General features: G+C 52.5%; 1 protein-coding gene across 7 annotated transcripts; it reads right to left on the minus strand.

The window, feature by feature from the left end:
• Nucleotides 1-1557: 1557 nt before the first annotated feature.
• Nucleotides 1558-27850, minus strand: SUSD3 (sushi domain containing 3). 7 transcript variants are annotated; one of them, XM_017949290.3, is made up of 7 exons: nt 27713-27812; nt 19024-19073; nt 17952-18065; nt 10791-10979; nt 8716-8863; nt 7421-7552; nt 1579-2151 (listed from the first exon to the last, which is right to left on the minus strand). In XM_017949290.3, the coding sequence occupies exons 3-7, from the start codon at nt 17998-18000 to the stop codon at nt 1941-1943; spliced, it is 729 nt and encodes a 242-aa protein (XP_017804779.1). In that variant the 5' UTR covers nt 18001-18065; nt 19024-19073; nt 27713-27812; the 3' UTR covers nt 1579-1940. The 7 variants fall into 7 exon arrangements, with proteins under 7 accessions (XP_003912037.1, XP_021783403.1, XP_017804779.1 ...); XM_021927710.1 differs by lacking the exons at nt 17952-18065; nt 19024-19073 and adding an exon at nt 5493-5653 and having other exon boundaries at nt 2040-2151; nt 27713-27821; XM_003911988.4 differs by lacking the exons at nt 17952-18065; nt 19024-19073 and having other exon boundaries at nt 1558-2151; nt 27713-27850.

Here is a 27850-nt window from a genome sequence, read left to right on the forward strand (position 1 = left end):
CAGCACGAATCAGGAAAGTATCTGGTTTGAAGGGACATGACAAGTGTAGCTTCAGTCTGCAAGGAGCCATGCAGAGTAAGGGCTTCTTCCTCCTGACCTTTGGCTCCTCTTCCTCATGGCCCCAACATGGCTGCTGGGCTTCAGGCAGGAAGCAGGAGAGATCAAAGGGCAAACCCAGTGGCTTTTCTCAATGGCCAGAGACAGGTCACACCCCGAATTACGGGAGGCTGAAGGTGTAGTTTTAACTGGCCCGGGACAAATGGGGGGCTCAGAGGTGAGAGAGAGGGTAGGGCGGAGAGCTACAGAATGAGCTCTGAGTTCATTTTAAGTAGAAGCAAACAAGAGGTGCAGCAGCAGGCAGAACTGGCTAAAACCACGCCTGCAGTAGGCATGGCTATGTACACACAGGCCTGCAATACAAATAACCCCTCTGGGAGTGACGCTGGGAGAGGAAGAAATTAGCCTTTTTTTTTTTTTTTGAGACGGAGTTTCACTCTTGTTGCCCAGGCTGGAGTGCAATGGCACCATCTCAGCTCACTGCAACCTCCGCCTCCCAGCTTCAAGCAATTCTCCTGTTTCAGCCTCCCAAGGAGCTGGGATTACAGGAGCACGCCTCCATGCCCAGCTAATCTTTGTACTTTTAGTAGAGACGTGGTTTCATCACATTGGTCAGGCTGGTTTCACACTCCTTACCTCAGGTGATCCGCCCGCCTCGGCCTCACAAAGTGCTGGGATTACAGGTGTGAGCCACCGTGCCCGACCAAAATTAATCACCTTTTATAAAATTGCTTTGACAAGTGATTGGGTTAAAGGTGACTGTGATGCTTGAACCCCGGAGGCGGAGGTTGCAGCGAGCCAAGATCGCGCCACTGCACTCCAGCCTGGGCGAGAGTAAGACCTTGTCTCAGAAAAAAAAAAAAAAAAAAAAAGGTGACTGTGATGGTTATAAAGTGTGTCTGCCAATTGTCTTCTCACCAGTCAGCACTCTTCCCACCTAGCAGGGGAGTCCAACTCTCCACCCCTTGATTAGAAGGCCCACTCGACTCCCAGTGAACAGACACAGCATGACTTCTGAGGCCAGGACCTGAAAGGCAAAATGACCTCCACCTGGTGCTCACATTGCAACTCCACCTTGAACACTGGCTGCCATGTTGTGAGGAAGCCCAGGCCACGAGGCTGCCACATGGGGGTGCTATGGCTGTGAAATAAAATCTTAAGCCCCACTGACTGACTGAATGGACCTGTTTTGGCCAAGGAGACCTGGCCGTGACTAAGACACGTCAGTCACGCCACAGTACACTCCTTCCTCACTAATCAATATCAGATTTTTTTCTTCAGAGTTGAACAGAAACTAGTCCTGAAAACCAAAAAAAGGGAAGTCTCCTCTGCAGACTCTAACATCAACCAACCTTTATATTTTTCAGTATTAGATATAATGATGTAGTTTTACTTCATACCCCTCATCTGCACTTTTACAGACAACAGATGCAGAACCGTCCACGGGTCCTTCCTTGGAAGCTTCCTTCCTGTGGAGGAAGATGTTGAGGTAGCCATCTGTACTTGCTGAAAAGAAGTTTATTGCTATTTTCTTATGTTATTATACAAAACTAGATTTGCTTAAAACATTTCCCAGTCTCTTTAAAGGAATACTAGTTAGTGGGAGGCCACAGCTGGTACATTACCCTCAGTAGTAGTTTCAAGTAGTCCATAACTATAAAACTCGTTACAGCCAGGATATGTTGGAACAGAACACTCCCGCTGGGGTCCTCAGCTTTGGATGTCAGCTCGGCCCCCCAAGGGGTCCCTACACCTGGAAGCTGATTCCACTCATTAGTCTCGAGCTGGACGCATGTGGAGTTCACGTGGAATTGCAGCTGACTGGCTGGTGGGGTGAGTCTGGCCTCCCATTGTGGAGCATGGGCGCCAGCCTCACTGCACGGTCACCCTAGGGCATATGCTGCGGGCTTTTGTGGCATTCCTGTGGCCAGCCCAGAGGCAGGCAGGGGCTGTCTGGGGTTCGCCATATGCACCATCACCTGGGCTTGGGGCGAGCTGGAGGAGCCACTGAGGCTCAGAGCTCTGGGGATCCTAGGGTCCTTGTCCACGCTGCAGGTCACACTGGCCAGCTTGCTGGTGCTCTCAACATGGTCTCTGTGGAGAGAGGAGGCATGAGTTGGCAAAAGAGTGTAGATAGGGTTTAACCCCCAACTCCATACCTTCCCAGGTACCCAGGCCCTGGGCCTTCAGTGGGCCTGGGGCAACTGTCGACCTGAGCACTGAGGAGCTCGCTTCCTCCTGCCAGGAGCTGCCCTGCACCCTAAGGTGCACAGAGGCCATTCCATCTCCCTGCTGGGCCCTGTTGGCAAGTGTGTCCTTCATCCACATAACCAGGGTGTGGCCCAGGAGTCAGACACTCGCCCCTCTAAGGTGTGGGAAGGGACTTCCTGGGACTCATTCAGAGTGTGCAGAAACCACCAGAAACCCAGCTGCCTGGCCAGGGCCTGGGACGTCCCAGGCAGAGGAGGGATGCTGGGGAGAGGGAGGTCAAGGGGAAGACATCGTCCCTCCTGCCAGGCCTGCCTCTTTGGTGGCCAGGAGCTGGATCACCCACCTGCTCCACCCTCAGTCCTCTCGTGGCTCTCCCACCCCCCAGACAAAAACCAAGCCATTCCCCAGGCTGACCAGACCTTGGCCCTGCCCCATCTCCAGCTTCCACGCACACTGGCCTCTGCTCCATGTGGGCTGCCTGGCAGCTCCCACCTCCAGCCGTTTGCCCTTTCCTCCTCTCAGAGGCTGTCTCTCTCCCCTCCCAAAGCAGGCTCTCTTAGTCCTTTCACTTCCGGCATCACCTCTTCCAGGAAGCCTTCCTGGACCACAGCTCCCACCCACAACTAATTCTCAGAAAAACTCTAGTAAGTAGTAGGAAATAAGAAATGATCTGCTTATGCAATGAGTAAGTTAAAGAATCAATAACTGGTGGAGACAAAAGGGAGCTTCGGGGAGCCAGGAGCCAGACTGACTTCACCCAGCCTCTTTGACTGGTTGTGTGGGAGTCTATACAGGTTTCTTAATCTGACGGTTCTTCACCTGGAAAATGGGATAAAAGTAGTACCCACCCCTAGGTGAAGAGAGTTAATATTTGAAAGAGTTCAGAACAGTGCCTGTCACATTGCAACTTCTGAGAAGTACTTATGAAATAAAAACAAGGTCAAGAGGCAAACCTCACCTTGCTCAAGGAAATTTACCATCTATGGAGGTAGCCTGGGCCCTGCCTGAGGGGTGGGCAGTCCCAGAACAGGCAGATCCCGAGGATCCTGCCTGGCAGCCCGGGGCCCAGGGCTGGGGACTCAGGGAACTCTGCCTCCATTGGCTGCGAAGTCCTGGGCAGGACCTGGCTTCTCTGAGTCCCCACGAAGCTGGGCTGAGTGCTCGAGGTCCCCATGTGTGCGAGAGCTCTGGGAAAGGGCTCTGCCCGAAGCGTGCCCCTCCCAACCCCCCTCAGCCTCACCACCACTTCCTGCCTCTTGAGCTGACTATCAGAGTCCCCCAAGCTGGCCTCCTCCAGCCTCTCACAGCCCTGTCAGGGTGCCTCCCTCCCGCCCTGGCTGTCTCACTCCCCTGGGAGGTGAACACAGCTCTGTACACAGATCTGTGGTCACTCTTGGACGGGACGCGCACGTCCGACCACATACTGCGCAAGTTCCTGCAGTGGAAGAGACAGTGTCTGTGGCGCTGGGACCAGGCAGACGTGTGGCCCCAAACGGCACCCCTGGGAGCCCCTCTGGCCAGCAAAGCCCCTGCAGCAGCAGCAGCAGCTGTGGCTGCCATCATCCTGGACACCATGTTGCCTTGAGAGGCAATTATTCCTTCCCCCATTCCACTTTTCCCAGTTATGACACAGGATGATGTGGTCTCAGTAATGGGGAGTGGGATCACAGGTGGGGCAATGGAGGAGCTCTGAAACTGGCTTTGGATATCTCACTACCCAAAAGGAAAGGCATTAGCCACCATGGCCCCAACAAAACTAAAATAAAAAGGAAAGGGGGCCAGGCATGGTGGCTCACACCTGTAATCCCAGCACTTTGGGATTACGCTTTGGGAGGCTGAGACGGGTGGATTGCTTGAGACCAGGAGTTTGAGACCATCCTGGCCAACATGGTGAAACTCCATCTCTACTAAAAATACAAAAATTAGTCGGATATGCTGGCACGCGCCTGTAGTCCCAGCTACTCAGGAGGCTGAGGCAGGAGAATTGCTTGAACCCAGGAAGCGGAGGTTATAGTGAGCCGAGATAGCACTACTGCACTCCAGCCTGGGCGACGTAGTGAGACTGTCTTAAAAAAAAAAAAAAGAGGAACTGGGCATGGTGGCTCACACCTGTAATCCCAGTACTTTGGGAGGCTGAGGTGGGCGGACCATGAGGTCAGGAGATGGAGACCATCCTGGCTAACACGGTGAAACCCTGTCTATACTAAAAATACAAAATATTAGCCAGGCGTGGTGGCGGGCGCCTTTGGTCCCAGCTACTTGGGAGGCTGAGCAGAAGAATGGTGTGAATCCGGGAGGTGGAACTTGCAGTGAGCCGAGATCGCACCACTGCACTCCAGCCTGGGCGACAGAGCGAGACTCCAGCCTGGGCAACAGAGCGAGACTCCATCTCAAAAAAAAAAAAAAAAAAAGGAAAGAGGCCTAATAAATTTATAGCCAATCGATGGGTCAGGTGCCCTCCCACAACACATGGAACAAAACATTAGGAGGTAATTCAGCAGAGAAAATGAGAAAATGACTAATGCCAGCAATGGCACTGGTGAGCCAAGGCTGGAGAAAACATTCTTCCTCGACATTTATCAAAGAAATGCTGACGGAAACCACCCACACAACTTGTAGCTACTGTAAGAAACAAATGATAAACAAATGGTCAGCACTCAGTGATGATGCAGTTACCAGAAAAACATGGCCACACTCACTCGTACCAGAGCTCCCAGGGAAATAATGTGGTCATAAAATATTCAGACTGTTGGGCCTAAACAATCGAGTCCTAGGATCACCTCCAAGAGTTGTGGTCTTGAAAAGAAAAGCAGCACTAAGCAAAAAGACACTGAACACGTCTGGCCACTCAGCAGGGGACAGTCTAGCAGATGCTGGAAGCTTTGGAATAATGGGCTGCTGTAAGGAATGATAGCCTGGAGGCCTCAGACCACCATGGTGACCTGGAGCGTGTTGCTAAGTGCAGAAGTCTCGAGAGCAGCATTTCTGCTACATCCGTGTTGATGTAATACACACCTGAAGCACCAGGAAAGGAGACAGAAAGGTGAATTCCTTCCCTGCAGGTGTTGGCTAGACCCAGCATGGGGTGTGCAACCCAGGGCCGCACAGATCACCACCTCCTGTGCCTCAGTTTCCCTGTCTGCATAAGGTCGTAAGAGTGGCAACGACACTAACAGCCAGTATTCACTGAGCTCGCCCCTGGGCCTGGCGAGAGAGGCACACACCTGGACTCAGGTAACCTCAACAACTTGAAAGGGTGGGCGCTACTGCAATCCTCACTTTACACATGAGGACACCGAGGCATGGAGCTGTTACAGTCATACAGTGAGGCCATGAGGGCTGGGACCAAGTGCACTGCAGGCTTGAAAGGCTCCAGCGGGAGGGCCTGAAGGAAGGGAACACAAGCTCAATGATGTCGTCTCGATGGCTTCCTGGAGCCCGGCGTCTAAGCGCTGTTCTCCACCCAGAGAAACAGGGCTCCTGGAGCAGTGGTGAACCGCGGAGCTGGGCACAGAAAGCACGAGATGGGCCTGGGACATCCTGTGCAAGGCAGGAAGCACTCACACACTGATGGGGATGGATCAGAAGGACACAGGCCATGGCTTGGCACAGCTCCCACTGCCAAGAACAACTGGAGCCCACAAAAAGTGTGCTTGAAAATAATGCAGGGGAAGGGGCATGAATGAGGTGGCCTGGCTGAGCTGGTAACCGTGAGAACGGGAGGCAGGGACAGGAGATCCGTGACGATATTCTACTTTTGTGTATTTGTGAACTTTTCCCAAAATAAAAGTTTCAGAAAAGAATATTCATGAGTTCGTGTGATGCTAAAACAACAAAACAAAATCGAAAGAAAAAAAGGGAAGAAAAAAACAGCTCATCCTCATCCTTGATAGAAGGAATGTCAGAAGTGCAACAGAATGAACAAAATCACCATTCCGTAATGCCCAAGGCAAGAGCAGATCTGGCAGGATCACCCTTGCACGCTGAGACCATGAGTCGGAGGAAGCTGAGACAGTGGAGGGACGCTTGCAGAGCCCCTTCCTCAGGCTCTGACAGTGGAGGGATCTGGGGGGCTTCGCTTCAGCCAAGAGACCTCATTCCATGTGGCGTCTTGGGGCGGCCTGGCCCATGTCTGTGATCTGCACACGCAGCCCTGTACCAGAAGTGCACAGCTGGCCCTGGTCACACAGAAACCCCAGACAGATCCAGACAGGACCTCTGCATGGGCCCACTGGCCTGGAGCCCTCAGAGGACTACACCATGAAAATCTGAAGGCCCATACCCATTTAAGGAGCCCAGAGACCTGGCAGCTGAGCGCTGCGTGTGATTATGGACCAAAGGGTAGGCACGCTCAATGCTGCTCACCACACTGAGACGTTCTCCACTCGACAGGCCACATGCAATCAGTATTAGATTTCTGTTGGTTTTTATTTTTTTTGGGACGGAGTCTTGCTCTGTTGCCCAGGCTAGAGTGCAATGGCGCAAACTTGGCTCACTGCAGCCTCCGCCTCCTGGGTTCAAGTGATTCTCCTGTCTCTGCCTCCTGAGTAGCCAGGATTAAAGCCACACACCACCGCCCAGCTAATGTTTGTGTTTTTAGTAGAGATGGGATTTCACCATGTTGGCCTGGCGGTCTCGAACTCCTGACCTCAGGTGATCCTCCCACCTCAGCCTCCCATACTGCTGGGATTACAGGTGTGAGCCACCACGCCTGGCCAATCAGTATTAGATTTCTGGACTCAGAAAAAGAATGTCCTTGTATTGGTTCAGGGCAAAAAAAAAGTATGTGTGTATTAAGAGAGAGAGAAAGGAGAGGGAGAGAGCACGGGAGGGAGAGCAAGTGACTGAAGCTCAGTGCAGAGCCCCGCTGGGTGTGGGTGGAGGGAACACAGGTGTGTAGAAGCTTCAGCTTCCCTGGAGGATGGACCCTCCAGATGAAAACAATCCGGGGAGCAGTTCTGAGTCCTAGAATGTTCGTCAGGACAGAGGGCTGCAAGGACCCCCAGCCTCTTGTTTTAGAGATGGGAGTTAAGGTTCTGGGTAGGCCAGGTGTTCTCAGGCTCTCAGCGTGTGGGAGCAGCAGGTGGCCCGGGGCCTGACCCAGCTGGACCCCTTGTCCCCCAGCATGCCCCCCACCCAGACCCGGGCTCACGTGGTGAAGCTGTGGTTGTCGTGCGCCTGGCTGGACCTGCTCACGGGTTTGTTGAAGTGCTTGAGGCCAAGGTATGCGGCCTGCACTGTCTCCAAGTCCTCATCTCTCAGCTGGGACCACAGCTGGGCTGACCTGGAGGACAGTTTGGGAGGAAGGACTCTGAGCATGCACATGTGTCCCCGACAGCGGTGAAAACGGGCTCCATGTAGGCCCACGGCACCGTCTGCAGGACGAGCACAGGCTGGCAAACCTCTCAAAGAGCTGGGCAGTGGATGTTTTAGGTGCGGTGAGACACATGATTTCTCCCACAGCTAAGCTCTGCCGCTGCAGCCCAAAAGCAGCCACACACCAGTAGACGATGAACATGGCTGTGTTCCAATAAAACTTTACTTACAAATACAGGTGGTGGGAAGTTCTAGGGCTGGACAGTGCTAATGGCTGCACGACGTCAGGAACATACTTAACGCCACTGAACTGTAGGCGTTAAAAAGGTAAGTCTGATGTATTGATATTTTACCACAATAAAAAATAAAAACAAAAAATAATAATAAATTACCACGGGGAAAAAACCTGACAGGGAGCTGGACTTCGCTGGTGGGCTACAGCTAACCAGCCCTCCATCTGCAGTGACAGTGACTCCCCCTCAAGGTTTAGGGGGCGTGTGTGGCAGCCCTGCAGGCCGTTAACACAGCAGAGTGCATACTGCATATGTGTGTAGGTTTAAGAATAAAACAATCCCAGCCTGGCCGCGGTGGCTCACGCCTGTAATCCCAGCACTTTGGGAGGCAGATCACCAGGTGGATCACCTGGGCAGGAGTTCGAAACCAGCCTGGCCAACATGGTGAAACCCCATCTCCACGAAAAATACAAAAAATTAGCCAAGTGTGGTGGTGCATACCTGTAACCCCAGCTTCTAGGAAGGCTGAGGCAGGAGAATTGCTTGAACCCAGGAGGTGGAGGTTGTAGCAAGCTGAGATCACGCTACTGTCCTCCAGCCTGGGCGATAGAGCAACACTCCGTCTCAAAAAAAAAAAAACCAATCCCCCATGAACCCATGGCCTGGCCTAAGAGCAGGGCCTCAGAGGCCCACATGCTCCCTGGCTGTGATGCTGCCCGTGGCTGCTGCATGGGCCAGGAGCAGCACTTGGTGAGACGCAGGCTCAGAGCAGTGGTAGGAACGGGTGCGTGCCCTGAGGGCAGTGCCGGGGTTCCCATGAAACACTCTGCCCTTTCCTCCTCCCATGGTGCCAAGAGGCGCCTCCCGGGAGGACCCTGAGACCATGAGGCCACCATACCTGTCGGAGCGCCGCTGCTCACTCTTCTTCATGCACTTGAGGAGGCAGCAGGTGAGGAAGGCCATGGACATAAGCAGGATGATGGCGCAGCTCACGATGGAGGCAATCACGGCCACCCTGAAGCCAAAGGTCTCGTGTGGTGGCACCACTGTGTGGGAGACAACCACAGCTCCTGGGCGAGGTTTGCCCAGATCTGCCTGGCCCAGGGGTTGGGGATCTCAGGGGTGGTAGGGGCAGGGCCTGGGTGTGTACAGGGCCCGGGCAGCCCTCAGTGAGCCCTGTTGCATGGTAAGGGGGCAGTGAGGTGCTGGGGGCTGAGGCAAGGATCTGTGCAAACTATATTTGGAGGTGGGGCTATCAGAGAAGACTCTCCCCAAGAAACAGGTATTTGAGCAGGGTGTGTAGGAGTATGCAGAGTGGCTAATTGAAGGGGGTATTTGAGCAGGGTTTTGTAGGGTGTGTAGGAGTATGCAGAGTGGCTAATTGAAGGGGGTATTTGAGCAGGGTTTTGTAGGGTGTGTAGGAGTTTGCAGAGTGGCCAGTTAGAGGAGCTCTGGCAGAGAGTTCAGAGTGATGGCCTACGTGGCTCCTACCCAATGGAGTCCTGCCTGAGGAATGAAGGAAGGGCAGGCCACAGAGAGGAGGTGACAACAGACAGTGCTGAGGAGGCCTTGCCCAGTCCATGGTCTGGGTTCTCACAATGCCCCAAGGTGGCAACATTCTTCAGGGGGCCTACATTCCTTCTCAGGTTACTTTCCAGGAAGGCCCAAAATACTATGTATCTGCTGTGTGACCTCAGCTATGCTCCAAACACTAGTTCCATCAGATTCTACTGGATGTTCTGGCTAAAAAAGGCCCCAGAATCCTAATTTGAGCAACACCATGTACTCCCCTAGTAGGGGCCACGGCCCTGTCTCCTGGTCCCCATTTCCCATGCTCCCTAGTGGATGCTGGCCACCCAGAATGAAGACTACATTTCCCAGTGGTCACAGGACCATGTTCTGGCCAGTGGAGGATAAGAAGTGATGTGAGACAACTTCTAAGAACCTTCCCTGAGATACTGGGGCCTGCCCTTTGGCCCCGGGGCCCCTCACCCCATAACAGCTGCCTGGAACACAGCTGCTGCCACCTTGAATCATGAGGCTGAGGGCATGCAGAGCAGAGCCATGCCAGGGAATGGGCCTGGCTCCCACTGCCATGGAGCCCACACAGGCCTGCCTGCCCACCCCGAAGGCTGAGCTCCATCATAGTTAATCCTAGCATTTTGGGTTTTCTGCCTCTCAAAAGCTAATCCGAACACTCGCATTCTCAGAGAATCACCAGCATGTGGACATTTGAAAGATTCTGAGAAGTCCCGCAGCATAAAAACCCAGAAGCTGCCAAACTGTATTTTGACTCTGAGCCCTTTTCATGCACAAAACACATGAACATAATACACATGGCTTCATTCCTGACGTGCCATTCTGGGCACTGAAAAGGGACTACCTTGTGGACCCTCCAACACCTTTACAACAAATACAACCAGAAAACCATCTCCTCCCACAGACTGGGAGCTCCAGGGCCAGGCACATCGTGACCTTCCGTGTTGCCAGTACTTAGCATTCCTGATACATGAAATATCCTATTAAAGTTTGCCATGTCCACGTGTACGTGAATGAATGAATGAATGAATGAATGAATGAACATAGTTTCCTGCTTAACAGATGAAAACGTGCTGGCTCAGAGAGCTTGCGCAGCCTCTTGGCAGTGAGGGGCTAAGTCAGTAGCAGAGCCAGGATTGGAGGCCCACTGCTAGGCTTCGGGTCCACGCTGCCAACATGGCAGTGGGAGGGTTGAGGGCCACCAGCTGGCTGCTGATATGTAAGCAGGCTGTCAGTGTTGGGAACGGGATCCTACACACTGGCCCAGCCCTTGTGAGTAGACACCCATGCCATCCCCACCCACACCATCCCCACCCGCACCATCCCCACCCGTGCCATCCCCACCCGCGCCATCCCCACCTGCACCATCCCCATGACAGGATTTGGGGCCATCCCCCACCCCCAGAGCTACCGAGCTGAGAGAGGGGTCCTTACGTTTGCACACTGGAGACCCCGAAGACCACTCAGCGATGCTCCCCTTCCAGGTGCAGGTGAGGAGCCCAGACCCCACCATCTGGTGGTTGGAGGGGCAGTGGAACATGAGCACGGTCCCCACGGAAGCACCATCGCCACGAAGGACTTGGAAGGTGGCTTGCGGGGGTAGCCGCAGCTGAGCGCAGGTGCCTGGGGAGAGAGGCAGGTGTGAGGCATGGGGGGTGGGCACGCAGGGCGGGGCTGGGCAGGACCCTGGAGGGAGGAGCTGGCACAGCATTGGGGAGCACAGGGGCAGGATGCAGCTCCAAAGGCCATTGGATGCTCTAGAGGTCACATGGGGTCATCCAGACCCAGGGACAATGCAGAGCTGGATCCCTCCAGGAAGTACACTCTAGACGTTGAGGATTGGAGCGTTAAAAAAAAGAAACACATGTTAGAAGACAATAAAAGCAAATATACCTTCCCTGAGACACTGAGGCATTGCCTTTGATTATGACCTAAACACAGTTCCAAAGGCAGAAATCAGAACAAAAAAAAAAGAGGGACAGAGAGAGAGCAACAGACTTGACTGCATACAAAGCAGAAAGCGAAAGCTTCTGAGGCTCCTAATAACGGAAAACAACCAACTCAGGTGAAAAATTCGGGAGAGGATATTTGGAAAGCACAGGACAAAGGTTGGTTCGACAGTCTTAATTTATAAAGAGGTCTTACACATCAATGAAAACTGAATTTTCCGTTTAAAAAAAAAAAAAAAACAAGTTCTAATGTGTGAACAAGCAATTCGCAAGGACACCAATGGCCCACAGTCATGAAAAATGCAGACCCACAGGCAACTGAGGAAATGCTGATTCAAGGCAGAGCTCATTTTTCCTGCATCAGTGAGGTGAAGGCAAAAAGAAAACAATATGCAAGTTGGCAGGGCCTGGGAAGCCCTGTACCCGGGCTGGGGTACAGATCCAACCTTTCTGCAGAGCGTTTGGTAAATTCGTTAAGCACCCTATGTTGCATATGCACCCTCAGCCACAGGAAATAAGAATCTGCTGGCCGGGCGCGGTGGCTCACGCTTGTAATCCCAGCACTTTGGGAGGCCGAGGCAGGTGGATCACGAGGTCAGGAGACTGAGACCAGCCTGTCCAACATGGTGAAACCCCATCTCTACTAAAAATACAAAAATTAGCTGGGTGTGGTGGTGCATGCCTGTAATCCCAGCTACTTGGGAGGCTGAGGTGGGAGAAATGCTTGAACCAGGGGAGTCGGAGGTTGCAGTGAGCCAAGATCACACCACTGCACTCCTGCACTCCAGCCTGGCGACAGAGCAAGACTCCATCTCAAAAAAAAAAAAAAAAAAGAAAGAAAGAAAGAAAAAGAAAAAAAGAAAGAATCTGCTGCCAAGATTATGGGGAAGCCCACCTCAGAACCATACGTAATAGAGAAAGGCTGAAACAACCCACGTCTCCCGCAGGAGGGAATGATTCCCTCACCCAGGTCCATCCAGACGGTAAAATACCAGGGAGCACTTACAGTGATGTTCTTATTTTTTTTGTTGTTGTTTTTTTTTTTGAGACGGAGTCTCGCCCTGTCGCCCAGGCTGGAATGTGCAATGGCGCGACCTCAGCTCACAACAACCTCCGCCTCCCGGGTTCAAGCGATTCTCTTGCCTCACCCTCCCGAGTAGCTGGGATTACAGGCGTGTGCGACCACGCCTGGCTAATTTTCTGTATTTTTAGTAGAGACAGGGTTTCGCCATGTTGGCCAAGCTTGTCTCGAACTCCTAACCTCGTGATCTGCCCGCCGTGGCCTCCCAAAGTGCTGAGATTACAGACATGAGCCACCATGCCTGGCCAGTGACGTTCTTATATAAGGACAAAGAGATGCTCTGGATGCAGCAGCAATCAAGAATTTTTATAAAATTCTAATGACGACAACAGCTGGGACTGAGAAGATTACTGTGGCTAGACGCCGTTGCACCTGCCTTACGTGTGCCATCATCTATCGGCACAGCAGCCTACCCAAGGAGAACCATCATTATCCCCATCGACAGATGAGCAAACCGGGCAGGGGGTCTTACAACACTTTCTGCAGTCACACAGCTCTTATGCTGAGGGAAGACTTAGAACCAGACAAGGAGGCTCTGGTCTAACTTCACACACATTCATATACACACACAATGTATATGAGTTGTCGTGCTATGCATGTATCAGCAGCTGGTTACTTTTCACAGCAGTGAAGTGTTCCATTGTGCAGATGGGCCTCAGTGTGTGTCCCTGTTCCCCGCATCTGAGTTGCCTCTGGGTTTCAAGGATGTTCAGTGAAACTGCTAAAGACATCCTTGAGCAGGTCTCCTGGTGTCCAGATGCAAGAGGCTCTTCCTCCTGCTTATCTGGTATGTCCTGATTTTTGGGCATTGACAGTGGACCGCTGGTGCATCACAGGTAAAGAACAGGGACAGGCCGGGTGCGGTGGCTCATGCCTGTAATCCCAGCACTTTGGGAGGCTGAGTTGGGCAGATCACAAGGTCAGGAGATTGAGACCATCCTGGCTAACACGGTGTAACCCAGTCTCTACTAAAAACACAAAAATAATTAGCTGGGTGTGGTGGCGGGTGCCTGTAGTCCCAGCTACTCGGGAGGCTGAGGCAGGAGAATGGCATGAACCCAGGAAGCGGAGCTTGCGATGAGCTGAGATTGCGCCACTGCATTCCAGCCTGGACAACAGAGTGAGACTCCGTCTCAAATTAAAAAAAAAAAAAAAGAACAGGGACAGCAGGCCGTGCTGATTCATGGCATGTGCAGAGGCAGAGACTGACCGGAGACAGCAGTGGTGAAGGGCCACCTAAACATCTCTGTGTCTGTCTCCCTCTGCACAGGCAGAGCCTGACACCCAGAGATGGGGGTGATGGCGGGGACAAAAACTGGGGCATGCAGAGTCTGAGGGACTTCAATATTCCACACTGACCTGCTATGACCTTCCCCTGTCCTCTGTGTGCTGTGTCTCCAGCCAGGACCGTGCCCCGGGTGCCAGGCATGGAAGTCTCACTGCCCACCGAGCCTGAGATGAGACCTAGCCAAGCTTCTGAGCTCCCCAAACCTGCTCACCATGTGGCTTCTCCTATTATAAGTTCAATTTAAATCAGCAGTCCCTCCATCCTTCAGTTGCTTGGGCCCCAAACCTTGAAACCTTTCTCAATCCACAACCAATTTGCCAGCAAACTCTGTGGACTCTAATTTTAAAATGTTTACCAAAGACATCTGAGGTAGGCTGCATACCATCCCCCAGATTTATTCACGTCCGCCCAGGAACAGTCACGTGGGCTGGCTGTGTGCCCAGGCAAGGTCTTCATCTGCAAGACCTATCACTCCATTTCTTATCCCACATCTGAATTCACAAGCCCATCTAGGGGGAAACTGAGGCTCAGAGAAGTCACACCACCCCTTGCCCCAGCCATGTGTGCCACGGCTATTAATGGGCATCAGCAGAGCTGGGCTTCAGGCCAGGCCCGGAAATCTGGTCTGGGATCTGGCAAAAGTGGAGGTTACCAGAGGCTCTGTGCCATGGCAGTGACAGTAAAGGATGGCATTTGGCTGTAGCTGGCCAGGTCACATTGACCTACTCCCCAGCAGCACCCGGTGGTCCCCCTGCCCCCTGGCCTCTGTGTCACTGAGGACCCCAGGGCCTTAACAAGCTGAGATGCTGAGGGTGAGAGTGTGGAGGCAGGGGTGGCCCTCAGACATGCCCCACCACTTTGGGAAGGTCAGGCTACACAGATTCTGCCCTGACGACACTTGCTAGTAAGGGAGGAAGAGGTGTGGGAGGGGCTTATGGTTTGTGTACTTTTCTGGGAGGGATGCGGGAGGGACTGATCTAACACAAACACCACTGGGGGCCTAATGGGTGCTGTACTTCATTATAGCCCTATGAGGAGGGTGGTCTACCCCTAGCTTACAGATGGGGAAACTGAGGCACAGCAAAGCTCAGTGACATGCCCAAGGTCACTCAGTGGGAATGTGGTAGGGATGGAACTGGGACCCTGCACACTGTGTCGGGAGCCCCACCTGATGGCCAAGCCCAGGGGGTAGCATCTGCCCATCTCACCTCATCCTGGGTAGCTTCCACTCTAATTCCCACTCCTGGCTGTGGATGCCTCTAGTAACCCTTCTCCCCATTCCAGAGTTGCAGCTGGAAATGTGATCACCACTGAAAACTACATTTCCCAACCTGCCCTCCAGGGAGCTGTCACGTGACTAAACCTGGCCAATGAGGTGTGAGCATAGATGCTGTGCCAATTCTGCATTGGGGAGTGTGATGGTTAATACTGAGTGTCAACTTGGTTGAACGGAAGGATGCAAGTATCGTCCCTGGGTGTGTCTGTGAGGGTGTTGCCAACGGAGATTAACATTTGAGTTGGTGGACTGGGAGAAGCAGACCCACCCTTAATCTGGTGGGCACCATCTAATCAGCTGCCAGTGAGGCTAGACTAAAAGCAGGCAGAGGAACATGGAAGGACTAGACTGGCTCAATCTTCTGGCCTCCATCTTTCTCCCATGTTGGATGCTTCCTGCCCTTGAACATCAGACTCTAAGTTCTTCAGCTTTTGGATTCTTGGACTTACACCAGTGGCTTGCCAAGGGCTCTCGGGCCTTTAGCCACAGACTGAAGGCTGCACTGTCTTCTCTACTTTTGAGGTTCTGGGACTCGGACTGGCTTCCTTGCTCCTCAGCGTGCAGGCAGCTTATTGTGGGACTTCACCTTGTTATCGTTTGAGTCAGTACTCCTTAATAAACTCCCCTTTATATATACATCTATCCTATTAGTCCTGTCCCTCTAGAGAACCCTGACTAATACAGGGAGCAAAGATGGTGGACGTGTGAAGGGGCAGAGCAACCTCTCGGATCCTGAGAAGAGACAGAAATAAACTCTAGCTGGAGTTAGGCCACTGTTTTTTTGTGGATTTGTGAAGTGGACTGGCTCAAATCTGATACAAAGCTTCAGCAACACGTCTCAGCCCAGTGCCTTATTTAGCGCTTGGGATTCTGCCTGGCCCACTCGGGGCCCCAAGGTGACAATAACAAAAGTAGGAATATCAGCAGCAACAATAATAATAGAAGGAAGAATAATGCCCAGGCTGTACTCTGTGCTGAGCGCTTCAGCAGCTGTCGGGCGACAGTACATAAACGAACACACGAGGTCCAGCCTGTGGGGCTCCTAGGCCACCTCCACCACACGCATTTGGGGGCCCAGGCAAGGGAGCCTGCCCCGGCGTCAGCGTCAGCACAGCTGTTGTGCCCACCTTGGACTGGAATGTGGAGGAAATGAGGTGTCTGGAAGGCATCTGGAAGGTGGCTGTGCCTGGTACACATGAGGGCAGGAGCCATGTTGTCCTTGGAAGAGCTGCCTCCCCCATTCTGCAGCCCCAGAAACCATGGCTCAGGGACACTGAGGTCACATAGCCAGTTTGTGGTTCTGCCAGGGTCAACCGCAGCCACCTGGCTCTTCATCCCCGGGCTGTCCCCATCCTTTCTGCCCCTTCAGTATCTGGGGAAGGTCAGCCTCTGGCCTGGGCAGAGTCATTCTGACGGCTCCCTGTCTATGCATAGATCCTCAGCATTCGCACAGCTACTAACAATAACAATGCATGTATGGATGGAATATTTTGTTCAAGAGCACCCCGCATTCCTTATCTGCATTATTACAGATAAGGCTCAAAGAGGTGGACTCACCTGCCCAAATGCCCACTGATAGCAGGGAGGGAGCCACCACTAGATGCAGTGTCTGAGATTCTTACATTTGTAACATATATGTAATAGGAGATTTGTATCTTCTCTACATAAACAGCACTTAGATATTAATGAGCCAATGACAAAAATCACAACAAAATGGGGAAGTTAGAAAAGAAAGACAAATGGCTCGGCCAGGCACGGTGGCTCATACCTGAGAATCCCAGCACTTTGGGAGGCCGAGGCAGTGGATCAATTGAGGTCAGGAGTTCAAGACTAGCCTGGCCAACATGGTGAAACCCCATCTTTACTAAAATACAAAAATTAACCGGGTGTGGGTGGCACATGTCTGCAATCCCAGCTACTTGAGAGGCTGAAGCAGGAGAATCGCCTGATCCCAGGAAGCAGAGGTTGCAGTGAGCCGAAATTGTACCACTGCACTCCAGCCTGGGCAACGAAGTGAGACTCCATCTCAAAAAAACAAAAACAAAAACAAAAACAAAAAAAAAGGAAGAAGTAAAACAATCTCCATTAGATGACATGATTTTGTATATATGTAGAAAAGCCTCAGAAATCCACTAAAAGCTATTATAAATAGAAATGAGTTCAGCAAGGTTGTAGAATACCAGGTCAACATACACAAGTCAAATGTATTTCTGTACAGTAGCAGGGAGCAAATTGAAAATTAAGAAAAACATTTTATACAATAGCATCAAAAAGAATGTTACAAATTTAATAACAGAAGTGCAAAACATAACTCTGAAAACTACAAAACGTTGTTGAAAGAAATTAAAGACCTGGCCGGGCGCGGTGGCTCAAGCCTGTAATCCCAGCACTTTGGGAGGCCGAGACGGGCGGATCACGAGGTCAGGAGATCGAGACCATCCTGGCTAACACGATGAAACCCCGTCTCTACTAAAAGATACAAAAAACTAGCCGGGCGTGGTGGCGGGCGCCTGTAGTCCCAGCTACTCCGGAGGCTGAGGCAGGAGAATGGCGTGAACCCAGGAGGCGGAGCTTGCAGTGAGCCGAGATCCGGCCACTGCACTCCAGCCTGGGCGACAGAGCAAGACTCCGTCTCAAAAAAAAAAAAAAGAAATTAAAGACCTAAATAAATGGGAAAACATCCCATGCTCATGGATCAGGAGACTTAATATTGTTATGATGGCAACATATTATGGTAGTCCCTCCTTATCCTTGTTTTCACATTCCATGGTTTCAGTTACCGGTGGTGGTTCCACAATCAGAAAATAGTTACCTTACAACAGTTGTGCTTTGGGGCCATTATTAAGTAAAATGAGAGTTGCTTGAACACAAACACTGCAGTATCAGGGGATCTGATAACCCAGAGGGCTACTAAGTGACTCACAGCAATCCCAGGCGGGGTGGAGCAGGATGGGTGAGATTTCGTCAAAATACCCAGAGTGGCTCACAGTGTAAAACTTACAAATTATTTCTGGAATTTCCCATTCCATCACAAGGCCTATGTATTTCATCTCACTTCATCTCATCATGTAGGCATTTTATCATCTCACATCATCACAAGAAGGGTGAGTACCGTCTATTAAGATATTTAGAGAGAGAGAGAGACCACATTCACATTACTCTCATTACAATATATTGTTATAATTGGTATAACTTATTACGAGCTATCATTAATCTTTCACTGTGTTTAATTTATAAATTAAACTTATCATAGGTACATGTGTTTAGAAAAAAAAACAACGTATATAGTGTCTGAAGTTTCAGGCATGTACTGAGGGGTCTTGGAATGTATCTCCCTTGGATACATTGTATCTACTATATGCATTGTATCTACTATATTCATTGAATCTACTGTATTCATTGAATCTACTGTATTCCTCAAACTGATATACAGATTCAACAAAATCTTTATCAGAATCCAGCTGCTTTCTTTCTAGAAATCAATAAGCTGATCCTAAAGCTCATATGGAAATGCAAAAGACCTAGAATAGCCGAAACACTCTTGAAAAAGAACAAAGTTGGAGGGTTCACACTTACCAAATTCAAAACTTATTACAAAGCTAGAGTAATCAAAACAGTGTGGTACTATCATAAGGACAGACATAAAGGCCAACAGAATAGAACTGAGAATGCAGAAGTAAACCCTTACATTTACAGTCAAATGATTTTCAACAAGGGTACCAAGATAATTAAATGGGAAAGGAATAGTTTTTCAACAAATTGATGCTGGGACAACTGAAGCTGGACCCCTAGCTCATACCATACACTAAAATTAAAATGAATCAAAGACCTAAAAGTAAGAGCTAAAACTATGAAACTCTTAGAAGAAAACAGAGGGGAAAATCTTTGTGAACTTTGGCAATGGTTTCTTAGGTCTAACACCAAAGACAAACACCAAAAGAAAAAGAAAAACAGGACTTCATCAAAATGAAAAATGTTTGTGCTTTAAAGGACACATTCAAACAGGACTTCATCAAAATGAAAAATGTTTGTGCTTTAAAGGACACATTCAATAAAGCGAAAAGACAACTTACCAATAGGGAGAAAATACTTGCAAATCATGTATCTGATAAGAGGCATGTGTCTAGAACATATAAAGAATTATTACAACTCAATTATAATAAGACGACAAAATTTTAAAATGGCCAAAGGATCTGAACAGACATTTCTCTGAAAAAGATAAGTTAGCAGCCATTAAGCACAAGAAGATTCTCAAAATTATTAACCTTCAGGGAAATACAAATCAAAACCACAAAGAAGTCTGTCAAAAAGACAGGCAATACCAAGGGTTGGCTGGGCGTGTTGGCTCACGCCTGTAATCCCAGGACTTTGGGAGGCCGAGGTAGGTGGATTACTTGAGGTTAGGAGTTTTGAGACCAGCCTGGCCAATAGGGTGAAACTCTGTCTCTACTCAAAATATGAAAATTAGCCAGGTGTGGTGGTGGACGCCTGTAATCCCAGCTACTTGGGAGGCTGAGGCAGGAGAATCACTTGAACCCAGGAGGTGGAGGTCGCAGTGAGCCAAGATTGTGCCACTGCACTCCAGCCAAGGCAACAGAGTGACTCTGTTTCAAAAAAAGAAAAAAAAAATTGACTGGAGTGATGGTAGCACGTATCTATGAATGTACAAAAACTACTCAGTTCTATGATTTAAATAGGTAAATTGTATGGTATGTGAATTATAGCCCAGTAAAGTTGTTTAAAGAATCATGGGGAAAATATGTCAATTAAAGAAATGCACATTTAAAACTGAAGATACTTGGCCGGGCACGGTGGCTCACACCTGTAATCCCAGCACTTCGGGAGGCCGAGGCAGGCAGATCATGAGGTCAGGAGTTTGAGACCCGCCTGACCAATATGATGAAAACCTGTCTCTACTAAAAATACAAAAATTAGCTGGGCATGGTGGTGTGAGCCTGTAGTCCCAGCTACTTCAGAGGCTGAGACAGAAGAATCCCTTGAACCTGGGAGGTGGAGATTGCAGTGAGCCAAGATCATGCCACTGCACTCCAGCCTGGGCGACAGAGCAAGACTCCATCTCAAAAAGAAAAAAAAAAAAGCAACTGAAGATACTCTTTTTTTGCTTCTTATCTCTGTCAGAGTTAAAAAGACCAGCCCTTCAGATTAGGGAGGCTGCAGGGGAGGGGTGCACAATTTCTAGGGGTGGTACACAGAGTGGGGAGGGCCTGAGGAGCTGCCCTGCCCTTCCGGGGGATGGAGGGGACAGTGGGCAGGACTGGAGTCAGCAGGAGGCAGAACCGCCCAGGGATGCTGGGTCGATGACAGCTGACACTGAGCATTACCTGTGCCAGGTACAGCTCTAACCCCTGGCCTGGGCTATTTCCTATAACCCTGGACTGACTCTCGCTGGCCTTGGGTCACCTAGCTCCCAGTGGCACAGCTAGGACTTGAATTCTGTCTCCAGGGTTGGGCTCTTCATCAACTACCATGCTCCGTATCCGCAGACATCAGTGTAGGAATGAATAAATGAATGAATGCAAGAACAAATGAATAGAGGACTGGCAGCCTGACCTCACGGACAAGAGTCGTGATCAGCACTCCCCAAGGGCCAGAAACCACTTTGCTTTTTCAGGATCTTGGGATCTGGATATGCACTGTTCTTCTGGCCAAGGAGGTGCCTATGGGATTCTGGAGCCCTGGCAGACACAGCAGGGCAGCCACGGGCTGGCCACGTGGCCCCTTCTCCAGGGCAGCCAGGCGGCCAACACTTCCCAGTCCTTAATTTAGAGCTGCGACTTCTGCATTCCTCTGTGGCTTCCCAGTCCACTGTGGCCCTTGCAGAGAGGAGGCCCCACCAGCCATAGGTTTGGGAGTAGCCGTTGGCGGATGGGAGGGGAGGTTGGCGAGGGTGAGTGTACCCAGCACCCACAACAAGCACCTGGCTGTGTCTGCCCAGTGAGAAGATGAATGGATGAATGTGAATTCATTCTTTAAAAATAAAACGGTAACTTCGTTAGAATAATGAGATGCCTGGAGGGGTGGACCAAGGGATGGAGACAGATGTGAGAAAGCAGGCACAGCGAAATGCGAAGGGTGGAATCGAGCTGGTGCATGTCCAAGCAAAAAATTATTTCAACTCTGCTGCACGTTCAAAAGAAAAATGCTCGGGGAAGACCTTAAGCATCCCCACTGCTGACATGTAACTAATCCCCTGGGCACATCCCCTTCCCACCCACTGGGGTCCCAGGGAAGGGGTGGCCATACCACTCCCCATCCAGGACCCAGACACTAACCACTGCTGAACCGTCTGGGCACTGGGCTGATCCTCGAGACTTATTCTACTGAGACTGTGTGTCACCGCGGGAACATAGCTTTCTCTCAAACAAGACAGATGTGACCACCAGGGCCTCCCATGCACCCGAGGCAGCCAGGCCCAGCTCTGGAGCCAGAGGACCTGGGTTTGAGGGTCAGTCCGGCTTTTCCAGAAGACCCTGGTCACTTCTCCACCTACAAATACCACAGCAGGCAGGGTGGGGCAAGGACTGGATGAAATGATGATCATCCCAAGGCCACCTCCACAGCTGACTTCCTCTAAGTGTGTCTTAGAAGGAGCAGCTCCTCGGATGGGCGCGGTGGCTCACGCCTGTAATCCCAGCACTTTGGGAGGCTGAGGCGAGCGGATCACAAGGTCAGGAGATCGAGACCATCCTGGCTAACACAGTGAAACCCCGTCTCTACTAAAAATACAAAAAATTAGCCGGGCGTGGTGGCGGGCACCTGTAGTCCCAGCTACTGGGGAGGCTGAGGCAGGAGAATGGTGTGAACCCAGAAGGCAGAGCTTGCAGTGAGCCGAGATCGTGCCCACTGCATTCCAGCCTGGGCAACAGAGCGAGTCTCCATCTCAAAAAATAAAAAATAAAAAAGGAGGAGGAGCAGCCCCTGCCCCTGCCTGCCCACATGTTGTGCTGAGCCGGGTGGGGAGCTCATGACTAGCCATGTCTGAGGTTGACCAGTCGGCTCTCGCCTAGGCATGTCTGAGGTCAACCAAGGTCTTGTCTTGGTTCACACTTCATCTGTCAAAAGCCACATCCTGTGTTCTCAGCCGCCAGGTTCTGCTATAGTGAAGGCTCTTGTCCTCAGACAGCAACTGCAGGTAGTGGATTACATGTCACAGTGAAAGGCATCAACAAGGGGGCAAGCATGGCCCCTTCCCAGCATCCCCAGAGCCTGTCCTGCCTGCATCATTGAGCCTCACAGACATGGGGGATAAAGGGTGAAGTCGGCTGGGTGCGGTGGCTCACACCTGTAATCCCAGCACTTTGGGAGGCCGAGGTGGGCAGATCACAAGATCAGGAGATCAAAACCATCCTGGCCAACATGGTGAAACCCCATCTCTACTAAAAAAATAAAAATTAGCGGGGTGTGGCAGTGTGCGCCTGTAGTCCCAGTTATTTGGGAGGCTGAGGGAGGAGAATTGCTTGAACCGGGAGGCAGAGGCTGCAGTGAGCCAAGATCACACCACTGCACTCTAGCCTGGTTGACAGAGTGAAACTCTGTCTCAAAAAAGATTTAAAAAAAAGGTGAAGTCACCACCCACAGCCAAAGAAACGGGACCAGCCAGCGCGGTAACACTGACCTACAAGAAGTCTGAGATGTGCTGTCAAATTAAAAACTCAAACAAAAGTATAAAACGATTTGGAGTACAAGCCCAGTACAATTGATGCCAGCCCCCTAACTGTACGTGAGCAGAGAAGGATGGTGCCTAGTGGGGCTGGGGGGCCTTAAATGCAGTCCTGGCGTCAGACCCTGCATTTCTAGCCAGCTGACCAGGAGGGTCTCATGCCCAGGTCCTAATGTAAGTGCCCTGCTGGAATAGCTTTCCTTCACAAGTCAAGCAGAGGGTCTGGGAAAGTTACTGGTAGGAGGGAGGGCAGGGTGAGTCCTCGCTGAACACTCACAGCCCTGATCTGCCTCCTCAGAGCAGCCGAGAGGTCCAACCTCCTTTAAGCCCTCAGCCAAGAGGGCACGGGGAGGCAAAGTCATGTTCCTGTGGCCTCTGCTGCCAGAAAGAGAAGCCACTGACCGGGAATGCCCTGGTCTTAGCCCCCAGTTGGGTGGGCAGGTTTCCTGGAAGGCTAATCAATAGGTTCCCAGGGTCTGATCCTGACAAGACGCTTCCCAGCAGCAGGTCCTGGACCTGGATTTCTCACCTGGCTCAGTCTCAACTTCTCCGTCTGCAAAACTGGTGACTTGCCCTCCTGGGGTCTGAGAGGAGCAGGACTACCCTGTGGAGACCTTGGAACAGGATCTGGTGCACAGGATCACTCCCTAGGTCAGGGCTTGAGCAGCCCAGGACATGAGCCCTACTGGGGCCCTGGGTCTCAATCCCCAAGGTCCATGAAACCCAGGAAAACTTCAGCCCTTAGTCCCTGATCCCCAAAGTCTGCAGTATACAGGGGACCTTCAACCCTCCAGGCCCCAGTGGGGTCTCCTGCACTCCTTTCCTGAGCCTGGGAGGTCAGGAAACACTTTCTCTGGGCTGGCTCCATTTTCCAGATGAGAAAACTGAGGCCCATAAACCTGCCCAAGGCCCCTGGCTGCACAATGGCAGTGCCAAGGGTAGGAGCCTGCACTCCTGTCCCCTTGGGGTAGCCCTTTCCATAGGATTCACAGCGAACTCACAGCCAGGATTCCATAGGATTCACAGTGAACTCACAGCCAGGATGGGGCAGGCAGGCAGCACAGTGCCAGGAGCTATGGCCTACGAAGTCTCTACCTGCACCCAACTCCCAGGGGCGTTCCAAGAAATCACCAAGGCATGAGGATGGAGCTGGTGGATCACCCTTGGCTCTAACCGCCACACAGCCAAGTCCTGCTCACACGGAGACTCCAGGACTCCCAGGGGACCCAGGGCCACCCCTCACTGACCTCCTGAGCCCCTCCCCATGCCTGGTGCCTGAGAGGCAGATCCCACCTGTCCCCTCCCCTGCTTCAAATACTCATGAACTCTCAGCTGCCCGCAGATGGCCCTCCTGTGCCTGATCCCTGCAGGGGACCCCACACCCCAGCTGTCTTTGAGGATGTCTCTTCCCTAAAGCTGGAGACAGAGGCCTTGCCTCCCTGGATCTGTCCTGCCCTCCAGCCCCACCCTACCTGCCTGCTGTTCCCCAGCCCTTGGTTGTGGCTGCCCTTGATCTGCTGGCCCAGCGCTGGGGCATTTCTTACCTGGCACCCTTTAGATCCCTTTGCATGTAAATCTTAAAGGAGAGGGAAAAACAACAGAAACCCGATTTGATGCAAACAAGGTACAAAATCAAACACATGAGGCCCTGCCTGGCCCTCCCACGGCTCAGGGGCAGGTGGAGAGGGCCAATGGGTACCTCGGGGGCACACCTGTGGGATGCCTGAGCGGCCCTCAGCCCACATGCTGCACCTGCGCCTCTGCCCGGCCACCTACTGCAGCTGCGCTTCCTCCCTCTCTGGCCTTATGTACGGAGGCGGGCAGGCCTGATCGGGTGGGTCCTCATCCTCCCAGCCCATGAGGCCAGTCAGGCGTCTGAGAACAATCCGTACTTGTTAATCTTCTATCTAGAACCTTGGACCCCAGGTCAGCCCTTCCATCCTCCCTCCTGGGATTCGCCACACAGCCCCTATACCCTGACCTCGCCTGCTATGCGACCAAGTAACTATGTTCCCTTTTATGCTGGCTGAGGCTGTGGGAGAGAGGGCACCCGAGTGATAGAGGCAGGCTGTGGACCCAGTCTCACCTAGACTCGATCCCCACCTGCCAGTGAGTCCCTGTGTGACCTCAATCTGGGTCTCAGTTCCCCCAAACGTGAAACAGGAACCTTCAGAGGAATTTCTCAGAGTTTAAAGGGGGTGACTTGTGCACACAGAGGTGCTTTGAGAACAGGACCCCCAAGACCCTGGCAGTGGGGACAGGGCCTGGCCCCAACACTACATGTGAGTGGCCCACAGCCCTGGTTGTGTGTCTTCAGGTAAGTCAACTGCCCTCTTTGAGCCCATCTCCACATGGAGGGTGGGCACAGGCTTCAGAGCCACTGCAGCCTTCCATCTCCAGGCTGAGCAGCAGGGTGGCCTTAGGACGTGGAAAGCTCACAATCCTCCAGAACACAGGGGGGCTAATTCCAAATGAGGAACGTGTACCCCCACATCCCTGGTGGAAAACCGAGGGCCCTGGAACCTATGTCTTCTACCAGCTGCTCTGTCAATGCCGATGGGTGGCAGGAGGCCATAAACAGGCATCACGGGGCATGTCCGCCTTGCTTTGACTTACACAGGCATTCACAGGGTCTCAATTTCTCCTCCGTAAAATGGACACAGTTCAGTTCTGGGGCAGGAGTTCAGGGGTGAAGCCAAGAAGGCACCGGCAGAGCACACCTCCTGCTACCCCCCCGCCCAGGCCCTTCCTCCAAGGCCCTTCCAGGGATGCCAGGGGGGTTACCTACAGCCACTGGAACCCTGCTTTCCTGGACAATCTCCCAGATCAGGGAGTGCTGGGGCTGACCTGGGAGCAGGGCCAGGGGCCAGTCACACAACAAACATGATAAACTCCTACTCTGAGCTAGTCTCCCCCGCACGCTGCCCTTCTCCCAGGGCGCTCATGGGAGATGAGGGAAGACCACTTCCTGCCTCCCGGGAAGACAAGTGTGTCTGCACTACTGTGCTCTTAATAGCTACTCTAGGAAAGCCGGTGGTAATGGTCCCATTTTAAAGATGGTGGGAAAAACACACACGCCCATGCTGTGTTTTTGGTTTTTGTTTTGTTTTGAGACAGAATCTCACTCTGGTGGCCCAGGGTGGAGTGCAGTGAGGTGATCACAGCTCACTGTAGCCTCGAACTCTGGGCTAAAGCAATCCTTCCACCTTTCAGCCTCCAGAATAACTGGGACTACAGGCACATGCCACCATGCTCGGCTCATTTTTTTTTGCATTTTTTGTAGAATGAGGTCTTGCTATGTTACCCAGGTTGGTTTCGAGCTCCTGGACTCAAGCAATCCGCTCGCCTCAGCCTCCCAAAGTGTGGGATTAGAGGCATGAGCCACCACTCCTGGCCAGTGGTGTTTTAGTGTCAAATCCTCTCCAAAGACTCCCAACCCCCTAGCCTCTCACTTCACAGCACATTTCACAGATCAAGAAACTGAGATCTCATGGCAGGAGAGTGATGGAGTCCAGATGATGGCATCATCCCTGCACCAGAACAAGTGTCCTCCCGGGGCTCCACTGGGCCTGTCCACAAGCTTGGGGGCAGGTAGACAGTGGGGAAACTGGGGAACATGGGGAAACTGAGGCACAGAGGTGCAGCGACTCACCCCAGGTCACAGGGGGATTCTAACCCAAAACTCCAACAAGGGGGCCAGTGCCTGGGAAGTGGTCATGGTGGTCAGAGGCAGAGCCAGGGCCAGGGAGGATGAACAAGAGCACAGGGTGCCAGACTAAGCTCCATTCCCAGCACAAATTCCAAGGCAAACAACCTTTTGTATGCAAATATGCCAGAGCCTCCAGATACTCCCTGGCCTTGGGCTGACCTTGGGCAAGTCAAGGCTATCCAAAGGGCATTGGCACCCACTCCTCCAGGCTGTTGTGCCAGTAGAAGGGGCTCCTCAGGCAGTACGAGGCCCTGGGCAGGCCTTGCTCAACCACAGGAGCAAAAGTGCTCATCACCCCAACACCAAATGAGGGACTCTGGACATTAGGCTGCCAGAGAGTCAAACTAAACAAACCAAGTCCACCAGCGCCAGGAACAAGTGTCAGCGCCCACCTTGCGGAGTTGAGGAGCTCTGCTCGGTGAATTAGCTCCCTGAGCCGCAGTTTCCCCATCTGTGAGAGGAAGCCAGCCTCCTGCCACCTTCCTGCCAGTTCCCTGACGCTGCAGGCTGACAGCGTGACCTGGTCCAGCCCACCCCAGTCCGGGCTTCAGCTTCCTCCTGCGCAGAGCCTTAGCCCCGCAACGCCCGAGACAGCCAGGACCCTCAGGCCTAACGCTCGTGGGTAGTGGCCACGGAAAAAAGTTTTTGGGATATCTGAGACCCCGAGTTCCGGTTTGCTTCCACTTCTACAAGGGTTAGACTTTAGAATCATTCAAGGAGCAAGGCCAGCAATCGAACCCCGGAGACTTGGGCACGGGAGCAGAAAGCTCTTTAAGCACATTCTTGAATTCAAACACTTAAAAGTAAAATAAAAAGCAGCCTCTCTTCCTTCCGGAGGCCTCTGAGCCTCGGAGACAGCCGAGGCGATCCCAAGCCTGGCCATAGGATGACCTCGGACAGCCACTCCCCTCTCGCAGGCTCAGTTTCTCCATCTGTAAAGTGGAGCTGCGGTGGTCACCAAGGAATCGTGAAGATGCAACCTCCCTCAGGGGCAGAGAGGGCTCCCCGCTCCCGCCTCCGCGCCGCCCGCCCGCCAGGTGAGGCCGGTTTCGACTTCCCCCGGAGGGGCGCGGAGGGGTCCGGCGCCTGCGGCGCGGAGAGGCTTGGCCGGCCGCGGTGTCCGCAGGCGCCCGGGACCAAGGCGCGGCGGCGACTCGGGAAGGGGCGCGCGGGCTGCTGCTCGCTGCCAGGCTTCGGCTCCGCTAGGGCGCCTGTTGGGCTGGCGGAGGGTCGAGGAGGTTCATACTAGGGGCAGATCGCGGCTGTGGCCCCCACCCACGGCTGTGCGGCCCCGCGACCCCCTCCCCTCGGCTTTCCCGTCTGTGAAATGGGCGCAGAGCCCCGCACGCGGCCACTCGGCCTCAGCCCTCACCTGTGCGGTTCCCTGGGGCAGGCGTGGTGACCCCGGCCCGCCCCCGGGGCCTCGCCTTGCCACGGAGGGTGGCGGCCGCCCCGCGCATCCTGCGCGCTCCGAGGCGCTTGGCGGGGTCTGCCAGGGCAGTGAGCCGGG

The sequence above is a fragment of the Papio anubis genome, chromosome 13, assembly GCF_008728515.1.
Source record: "Papio anubis isolate 15944 chromosome 13, Panubis1.0, whole genome shotgun sequence".
NCBI classification, from domain to species: domain Eukaryota; kingdom Metazoa; phylum Chordata; class Mammalia; order Primates; family Cercopithecidae; genus Papio; species Papio anubis.